The sequence below is a fragment of the Neopsephotus bourkii genome, unplaced genomic scaffold (assembly GCF_033783945.1).
Source record: "Neopsephotus bourkii isolate Nb327-2 ecotype Australia unplaced genomic scaffold, CSIRO-AGI_Nbou_v1 NB_962, whole genome shotgun sequence".
NCBI classification, from domain to species: Eukaryota; Metazoa; Chordata; class Aves; order Psittaciformes; family Psittacidae; genus Neopsephotus; species Neopsephotus bourkii.
The window spans coordinates 6535508-6545376 of record NW_026901456.1 but is presented as its reverse complement, the minus strand read 5'-3'; the positions used below and the strand labels follow the sequence as shown (position 1 = coordinate 6545376).

The 9869-nt window shown below is 41.0% G+C and overlaps 1 protein-coding gene across 1 annotated transcript; it reads left to right on the top strand.

The window, feature by feature from the left end:
• The first annotated feature begins 824 nt into the window (after window positions 1-824).
• On the top strand, window positions 825-8718 carry PSMG1 (proteasome assembly chaperone 1). The gene is made up of 7 exons (XM_061359251.1): window positions 825-1012; window positions 1154-1263; window positions 2820-2971; window positions 3362-3424; window positions 5870-6068; window positions 7174-7310; window positions 8327-8718. The coding sequence occupies exons 1-7, from the start codon at window positions 882-884 to the stop codon at window positions 8399-8401; spliced, it is 867 nt and encodes a 288-aa protein (XP_061215235.1). The 5' UTR covers window positions 825-881; the 3' UTR covers window positions 8402-8718.
• Window positions 8719-9869: the final 1151 nt, after the last annotated feature.

Sequence of the window (9869 nt, the reverse complement as noted above, 5' to 3'; positions counted from 1 at the left end):
GCATTGTCAAACTGGAAAAGGACTTTTGCCCTGTTGGGAGTTTGATGCATGGTGTTTTGTGGGTTTGTTTTTGTTTTTTTTTTTTTTTTTTTTGTATTTTGGGTGGGGTTTTTTTTTTATTATTATTTATTTAAATGTGCATGCTTAGCCTCAGAACTGGCTATTCTAAGCCTTTAAGAAAGCTATTCTTTCATCTTCCTGGTAATTTTAACCAGCATTCCTTATTTGCTTTAGCTGCACTCAGGGAAGTAAAATCAGGGAGTAGTCATGCAAAGCAGTGTCTTTAAGACTGGTTTATGCAATGGATTGGGGGGGGGGGGTGGGGGGTGTTAGTGTTTTTGCTTGTTTTGGCTTTTTTCTTGTTTTGTTTGGGTTTTTTTAGTGTGTTTCTTTTGGGTGGGGGTGTTTGCTTGTTCTAAATCAGGACCTGAATCTAGAGCAGTGACAACAGGCATAGGAAAACATTGCAAGTCCACGACAGCAGCAATATTTTGATGTACCTGTAGGAGCGGACCAAAGTAACGCTGTACGTTGTACCGGAATCTGTACTCTTATTTGCCCACGACGGGCACGTTTAACCTGGCTGTAGTTGGGTTCCTGCCGCTGTGGCCGGCCGGGGCTCCCCTCCGGGGGCAGGGAGCTGAGGAGGTCGGCTTCCCCGCCGGACCGCAAAGCGGTGATTGGCATGGCGGCTTCGTAAGAGGGACGGGGACGAGCCGTGCTCCGGCAGCCTCTCCCAGGGGCCCGACGGTGGAAGCGTCCCCGTCGGGAAGAACCTTGGAACGCTCCCACCGCCTTCCCGTGTTCCGCGGGGCCAGAGCGGGCGGAGCGGAACTCGGTAGTGCCGCGCAGGCGCGCTGTCCTCCAAGAACTAGGCAACTATGGCGACCTTCTTCGGGGAGGTGATAGTGGCGCCGTCCCGCGCCGGCGTGGACGATGAGGAGTCGGCGGAGGAGGGGTGTGAGGAGACGCCCGAGGACCGGGAGATCCGCAGGGAGCTGGAGAAGAAAAGGTAGCGGCCAAGGGGCGGGCGCGGCCCCCGGGGCATCGCGGCCGTGATGCGGCCTCCCCCGGGGTGGTCCTCCACGGGTGGCCGGGCCTGGGGCAGGGCAGGGGGGGAACGCTGCGCCACTTGCACTACATCTTTTGCCAGGGAGATCGACGTCCGCTGGACACTGAAGTCGGGCGTGCCTACGGAAAGCTCTCCCGACGAGCTGTTTGTCTGCTCTAAACTTATACTTGCAGTAGGACATAACGCTGCAGGTGAGTAGTGCAGACTGCAGAAGCAAACCGTCTGAGACTCTCAGATCCTGTTGCCCTTCGATGAATAAATTTGAGTAGGCGGGAGGTTGGCAGAAAGCTTTTAAGTTTGCCAGGACGCTCCCTTTGCATATTTAATGTTGGTCTCTGCTGTGAGGATGATACTTAAGGGTGTCCATCTCTTTGTTTAGGGAGTGGAGTTTTAACCCTGAGGCATCTGAGCTGTCCAGAGAAACCAGTTAGTGTGTAAGCATAAACCACAGTTTTTGTTACAGCTGTTTTTTCTGTCAGATCATGGTAAAATGATGTATCTTCAGTTGAAGGGCTGAAGCAATGTATGGTTTGACTTTGGATTTTAGCTGGGACAACCCCTTTGTTCCCTCATCTGACTTCAGTAGACTCTCCTGAACTGTTTGTTAATAGGCAAAAGTTGTCTTCTAATAGCAAGTTGCTCAGTGCAGTTTAGTGTTTTAAATAGGGGTTTGTCAAATACGTAAAATTGTGTGTCAAGTAAGCTTTTATTTCCAATCAACAATTATTTTATTTTACTTTTTGTCTTGGTCAGTCCCTTTTCCACATTCTAATTCCTCGCTTGTTCAAAATGGCCTCTCTTGAGGTGGCTATTTACTTATTAGGCCTACAGTCTTGAAACACCTTCACCCTTTCCCACACGTGCTGAACAAGGTTTTGAGTGTGTTAATAGCTGTTTCCCTGCGGATATAAAGAACTTTTAAGTCTTCCTTACATTTAGGCCACATCTAGATGACACTTAAATGATATCTAAGTTAGCTTTGCTAACTTGTTTTCCCTTTGTTCAGGTTTTTCCTTGAAAGCCAGGTATGTTAGATCAGCGTTCTGTTTAAGGGTGACTTTTGACAGGAATTTGATTTATGAACACTTGATTTAGGATCTCTTTTTGTCACTAAGTCCTGCAATCTCTTGTCTCTGCTTCCTAGAGCCAGTGTAATAGTTCTGCCTTTCTGATTCCATGATTTTATTATTTATTTATTTTTTAGAAATCTGTTATATCTGGTATGTCAAGAAGTATTAGAGACTTAATAGGTATTAGAGATTTAATAGGTATTAGAGACTTAAGCAGTATTAGGCACTTAATAGTGCTCAAGGCCAGATTGGATGGGGGCTTTGAGCAACCTGGTCTGGTGGGAGGTGTCCTTGCCCACTGCAGGGGGGTTCAAACCAGATGATCTCTTAATGTCCCTTCCAATCTAAGCATTCTGTGATTTTAGTATTTACCTTCTTAGTGTAAATACTAAAGGAATCAAAGTTGACCATGGTGATGTAATTCCTGAGAATGTATGTTTTTGATGTTAGGAATCTCTATATTTAGAACTGCTCTTTACCTTTTAAATTTTGATGCGGTAAGTTTACTCACATTCTTGATATTTTCTGGATTTGGTCAATAAATGCTTATTAAAAATTAATTACTGTATTTTCCTTTTTAACTTGAGATTGCAAAGAAATAATCTCAGTTTGGGTATCTATTTGTAGAACAGAAATTTTATTCTTAATAAATTAACAGCATTTGTTCTTCTCTGCAGCTTTCTTGTCTTCTTTTATCCTGGATTCTGTATGTTGGGAAGTAGTTGGAGCAGTGAAGCTGTGGAATGAGTGGTGTCGAACATCCAGCACATCAAATGTCCTCCCAACAGATTCTTTCTGTTTGTTTTACCGCTTAATATCAGATCCAACAGTAAGTGGCTTATGCATGAATTTCTCTATGTTTTAGCTTTCTGTAAAAGAGAGCAACTTCATCCACCCCTTACCCTGCCCAGGGCAAAGCAAACACTGGAACTGTGGTATTTTGGATTAATGTAATAAAAAATCTGAAGGGTCATTAGGCTTATTAGAACTATTTCAAGTTCTAGTATGTGAAGTTCAGTACAAAGAAAGACATTTGTCAGCACAGTTGCTTCACATCAGTTGTAAATGAAAAACTCTTGTCGAAATGGAGATGAGGAAGCCCAAGAAAGCCATCAAGTTGTTTGCTGCAGTCACGTTATCTCTACATGTGATTAGGAGCTGTTTTGTGCCCTGTAAACCACTTGCTTACACAACTTCTTTGGTGGTTGTTTTTTTTAAGGTTTGGTTGTGCCAGTGCAGTTGTTACGTGGCTGAGGATCAGCAGTTCCAGTGGCTTGAAAAGGTAAAACTGGCAAGACAACAAATTGAGTAATGAAACCTTAGGGGTGGGGATCTTCAGCTTGATGCAAGTGCCTCTTCCTCTCTGATATTCTCAGCGTGACAGCATTGTAAATAACTGTTTTCCCTGTGCCCCTCTTAAATATCCTACAGATTTACTCTTGGCAGATTCTGTGAAATTCTTTTCTAGATGCTGCCCGTTGTAATTTACCAACTTCGTGCAGTTAATTCTTTTGGGGAGTTTCAATTTTGTTGCCCTTAACTACTTTCCAAGCCTTTTTCCTGTTTGGGTTAAATTTCCTGTGGCTTACTTCAACTTTGGAGAATCCTTCTTTAAAAAACAGTAACATAACTGTATTTGTGCATCTGCCAAAGAATCACCAGACAAACCTGTTGTGAAACTTCGGATGGATGATATCTTGACAAAGGGGTGTGTTTGGTACATAAACGCTGCTGGGTCATTCAGGTCCCTCCAAATATCATCCTGTTGATTTTAATAAGATGAAGCCAGGGGAGTATGTTCTGGCTGTTGATTTTCTTTATAGATTTGGGTCACTGCTTAGCCTTTAGGAAGTATAGCTTATTTTGCGTTGCTGTTTGTCTGCTAACCTACCTTCCTTTAAATCTCTGCTCATTGTTCAAGCAGAGATTCTGAAGCTGTTACATTATGCTGAAGCTGGATAGGGCTTTGGTAGAGGTACAGAGAGTGAGGTAAAAAGTAGTGCATCCACTGAGAGCAAGTCCTCAGCCTAAGCTGAGTGGTACCTGCTCAGTCCAGCTGCCAGCTGCCAGGCAGCGTGTGAGAAGGACTACTTGGTTGCGAGGGAGAGCCATACAAGCAGCTCAGTGTGAGTGGCCAGAGAGGTTACAGGAACGCAAAGAGGATGGAAAACTGGGGTAATTTCACTGAATGTTACAGGGGTTTCACATCCAAGTTTGGAAAACTAGACTCTTGTGGTTCCTTGTGTGTTGAAGAGCTTCATTCACTTTGGTGGGGGTAATGGTTCTCTTTGAAGTTTAGGAGCCTGAAGACCTAAACCATTTTGGGTTTGCTGTATTCCACACGTTCTTGCACATCATTTAAACTGGGATTATAAAAGGAAGATGATGGTGGGTTTGCTGTCTTCCCATTTGTGTTTTTCCAGCTGTTTGCTCAAATGTGTTACTTCAGATGTGGGTGTTCATGAGCAGTAGGAGTGTGCAGTTTTACCAAGTCAGTGTTCTTGAGTATTTTTAGACTTCATAGTTACTGGTATTTTTAAATGTACAGCAGAAGTACTGTGCTGGTAATCTTTTCTTTTAGTTTGTGTTACAGACCTGTTCTGTATGCTTCATAAATCATGTGCTGGGCATCTTTACAGTCTCATTGAGTCAGATTTTTACTTTTGTGTTTTCTCAGCATAAAATGACCACTCACAGGCTGAAGTTTTTCAGTAATGCATACCAGGCAGCGTTTCCAGCAAAGTAAATTGAAAATATATGTGCTTCTGAAAAGTTAGTTCAGTTTTATATTACAGTGGTAACACACTGATCTGAGGGAACAGTCGGCTTCCCTTCCGTGATTGGTATCATATACAGCAACAGGCAAGTTTCTGTAATGTTTACCAAATTCCCTATTTCCTTACTGGTCATAAATCTGAAGGGGATAGTTTGAAGGGAAGGTGCAGGTTTATCATGCTTCCACTCATTCTGACGTATGACATTCTGTCATATTTGACATTGTTGTTTGAAAACAGTGGGAGACTGTGCAGTGTGTTGGCGTTTTGTGGTGGCATGCAATGGATCCAAAAGTGTGCTTTGTACAGTGTTTTTGAAACTGTTTGCTTTGAATTTGGGGAGGACTGTGAAAAAAACGAAAGTTCTCTTCCTTCAATTCAACTTGAATATAATTAAATAAAATCTGAGTATTTAAAATGAAGACTCTTCTTAAGTACTGCAGAACATCTGGAGAGCACAATTTCAATTTCAAATGTCTTGCAGCGTAGCAAGCTGCTCTCCTGTCGTAAGCAGCCTGGTTTTATTTGGAGTCCTTTTTCTTTCTACAATCACCATTAGTAAAAATAGTAAAGCTTAATATACTTGCAGGTGAACAGAAATGTTCATGATGATGATGAAGGAGATGGCAAATGACAGCTTAATTCAGGTTCCCTGGACTAAAATCCAAATTGCAGCCTTCAGGTAGAAATTTCACATGCACAGATCCTGGGAGACAAAAACCCCCAAAAGAACAGCTAATGTATTTACCAAGCCTAGTGATTTTCTTGAGAGGCTTTAGGTTTTCAGCATTTCTGTTCACCTGCAAGTATATTAAGCTTTACTATTTTTAGTAATGGCGATTGTAGAAAGAAAAAGGACTCCATCTCCACTGAAATTGAAATAAATCTCTCTGGGTTTATTCTGTTACTGTGAGAAGATAAATGTTGCTTATCTATGAACATTTTTATTTCAGGTTTTTGGTTGCATGCGAAAGGAGGGCTTGCAAGTAACCATTCTTTCAACGTGTCCTGTAGCTGATTACAAAACTCAGGAATCCACTTTAACACTTCCATCTCCCTTTCTGAAAGCCTTGAAGACAAAAGAATTCAAAGAGCAGGTCTGCTGCCCACTGCTGGAACAACCCAACATTGTGCGAGATCTTCCTGCTGCTGGTATTTTGCAGTTTCAATATAACAATTGCTGCTGGTGGTGACACAAAATTCATTTTGAAGAGCATCCCAATGTGATCAGAATTTATGCTTAATTGTGTAAACTGGCTGACAAGTTAGCTTTTTGAAAAATAATTCCTAACAGTAAGAGTTGGTTTCATCTGAACACCCAAACTGAGGTTCATAAGGTTCTTTCTGCAAATTACAGGTAACAGATTTCACAGTGCTACTACTCGACCTCATATAAAAGTTAGATTCACTTTTATTATGTAATGTCATAAACCTGGCCAGGCTTTTCATTATAGGGGACCAAATTAGTGGTAGCATCATGATGAAAAGCTTTCTGGCAGGAGCTCAAAGTGCATGATTTGTCTAGAAAATGTTTATCTTGTTCACACTTTTGAGTTGTTCAGGGGTTTGGGTTTTGTTTGTTGGTTGGTTTGTTTTACAGAATCTCATTTTTGGTTACCAGTAATATAGTTTCCAGCTGCAGTATTTGCCAGAAAGAAGTACCAGCAATGCTTTACTAAATTTTGGTGGTTTATTTTCTCACGTATGTGGTCAATGAAGAATAGCTGGTCCGGCAGTTAAGATCCTGAGTAGTTAGTTTATAAACTTTCAAGCGTTGCTTCCAGTGAAAATATATGGAACATATAGATAGCAACCTTCCAGTACCTAAAGGGGGCCTACAAGAAAGCTGGAGAGGGACTTTTTACAAAGTCATGTAATAACAGGACAAGGGGCAATGGCTTTAAACTAGAAGAAGGTGGATTCAGATTAGATATTAGAAAGAAATTCTTCACTGTGAGGGTGATGAGGCACTGGCACAGGCTGCCCAGAGAAGCTGTGGCTGCCCCATCTCCTGGCAGTATTCAAGGCCAGATTGGATGGGGCTTTGAGCAACCTGGTCTAGTGGAAGGTGTCCCTTCCCGTGGCAGGGGGGTTTGAACTAGATAATCTTTAAGGTCCCTTCTAATCCAAACCATTCTGTGATTCTATGCTTTTATGCTTCTGAGGTTCTGGCCAGAACAAACGTGATACTATAACACAGAATTTACATTCCTTCTCTGCTGAATGTAACATGCATTTTCTTTTGACTTGTATTTAGTTTTGAGTTATTGTCAAGTGTGGCAGATTCCTGCAGTGTTGTATCAGTGTTACACGGATACCATCAAACTGGACACTGTTACAATTGAAGCGTTCAAGCCTCTGCTTTCTTCTAAACTCCTGAAGAGTTTAGTCAAGGTAAAATTTCATATTTAAAAATTAATGGGAGGTTTTGTCTATTTTTGTCTGTCATCTCTTGTGTTCTACTGTTGATGTACTCCTGTGAGGATTCCACCTAAAAAGGCAGTAAAATACAGATTTTAATGACAGTCTGGTACAGTCCCTGCTCTAACATCTGTTTGGAAGTTGCTTAGAAATAATGAATCTGCAACTTCTGTCAGAACTTCATTTTAACTTTTCAGGCTCTTATATATCAGGGAGTGATTTCTTGTGATCATTTAAGCTGCAGTTTCCTTTGGAGGTGTCTCATGTTAAAACCTTTAAAGCGTATTATGTTGTTTATGATGTTGTTTATATTCCCATTCATATGCACAATGTCTCTTTCCTAGCTCTGTATTTCCTGTCTTAACCACACATGCCAGCTTCTTAAGACATTTATTTTGGCCTGTAACTTCTTAAAAGACTGAATTTCTAAAGATGACTCTTAAGAATTTTGCACTAATCAAGCAGCTGTGAAATCATGGCATTATAGCTACTAAATTGAACGTTTTGCTTCTTCCTGAGATGTTTTTAATTGAAGTATAGTTGGTTCAAAACACTCTTCAGTTTTGCAGGTGAACTTGCATCTTAACGCCAGAAGAGATTTATGGGTACCGAAGTAATTATTTTAACTCTCGGTTCCTGCATGCTTTTCATGATAGCTTTTACTAGTCTGCTAGACAGACTAATAGAGCAGTACGTAAATGTTTAAACTGATGGAAAACAGCAGATCTGCTGGCTCTTCCACTCATACACAAGCAGGGAGGAATGCAAAACAACAAATCAATCCCTTTCTGTAGTTGAACTGCAAATTCCTTTGAAGCCTTTAGCAGGTCTCTGAAAACCTTCATTCAGAAGACCTGAATTTTTCTCAGAGTTAGCATTTTAATAAAACTGGTGTTCAGAGTAATAAAAATTGAAATGGAGGACAGTGAGGCTGTTTTGCTTTGTTACCAGCAGTGTAGCTAATGCTGATCGTCTCTTCCTTTTCCTAGGATGTAACTGAAAGCACGAAGATCTTGAAGAAGTTACTGATAACCAGTGAAAGTCACAGTAATATCTATATCTAAAGAGGATATTTATGATGCAGACTGCACTTTCATAAACTCCAGTTTCTTCTGTCTACAGAAGAACATTTTGGAATTATAGTTGTTTCCTTAAAAGTGGAATAAATGCCAATAGATTTTTTTTTTTACTTCTGCATTCATTTTTGTTACTTCCAAGTTCATCACTACGAACACACACATTTCTTTTGCCTGCTTGGGAGACTTTCTTCTGGAGCAGTCTTAGGAAAGATACCTTGAATATGAAAACAGCTTCTTTTTCTCCTCCTGAAGGGGTTGTCTTGTCCAAATGTATTACTTTTAAATATCAAAGAGGAAATGCAGTTAAGGAATTCTTTCCAGCTCTAATGAGAAGACCTATTTTATTATTATTTTTTTACTTTAATTTGAGACACAAAAATTTTACTAATATTCAGTCCTCTTTAGAGACTTGTCTGTGATGAAGAAAACATACTCTGCATCTTTTTCCGTGCATCTATGTATGTGATTTTGTGTGTATGTATGAATGACACATATATGTGTGTGCACATACTTTAATACGTGTGATGATACAAAATTAAGTAGGGTAAATGCCTTTAAAAAACTTACTGGTGGAACGTCAGGAATGTGGAGCTGGTTTTGAACTTCATGGAACTTGGATTCACTGAGTAGATCATCGCTGGTGTTGTGAATGCTTCCGCTTCCTGCAGCTCTGGCAGGCAGAGAGATGTGCCCACATTCAGATGCTGTAGCTCCCATCTGTAGAGCCTTGCTGAGAGCCTTGTTGGCAGCTTCAGCCTCAGACCTTGAACAGGAGCTGTAGAGGCACAGGAGCATTCCCTGCTGTTGGATCTCTTGCAGTGCTGGGAATCTCTCCTGGTGAAACAGGCTGGTAGGCTTGCAAGCTGCTTCAGCTGGACTTGCCAGGGCAAACTGATTTAATCTATCCACTTTAAAAGTCCCTGTTTCTGGCAACGGTAGGAATAGTACAAGATCTCTTATGCAGAGTATGTAGTAGGAAAGCAAAAACTCAAGTTTCGAGGTGTCTCAAAAAATGCTCTGAAAGTTGGTAGCAATTTCAGCAGTGTATTTAAACTGTTAGGATTGGCATGCAGTTCTGACTTATATATATACCCTCTGTTTAATATTTTGCTTAATGAAATGGTGTTAGGAGTATTCCTGTTGCTACCAGGTAATTTGCTGGTGGTGTCACTGCAGAGAGATCTTTAAACTGCATGCCACTTACCCTTTTGGACCAGAAGGGTAACTAAGTTCTCTACTAATTTAACTTGGACTTACATTAGATGTCCAGTGGACATCTTTGAACAATGTATTCCTGCAACAGAAGTTGCTGTCCCTTCAGATTTGAAAGTGGTCAGCTTAGTCAGCATCCACAGAAGCAAGTAACCCCAAGCCTCAGTAACCCCACTGTACACTGTATCACAAGTTCAATGGGCGTAGAATGTTCTTGATGAAGAGATCAAATTGCGTATCA

Excerpts from the sequence above, each read along its gene's own strand:
- PSMG1 (XM_061359251.1), top strand. The coding sequence starts at position 882 with ATGGCGACCTTCTTCGGGGAGGTGATAGTGGCGCCGTCCCGCGCCGGC. Across the intron at positions 6,069-7,173 it reads GCGAGATCTTCCTGCTGCTG|TTTTGAGTTATTGTCAAGTG; the intron begins GTATTTTGCAGT and ends ACTTGTATTTAG. Across the intron at positions 7,311-8,326 it reads TCCTGAAGAGTTTAGTCAAG|GATGTAACTGAAAGCACGAA; the intron begins GTAAAATTTCAT and ends TCCTTTTCCTAG.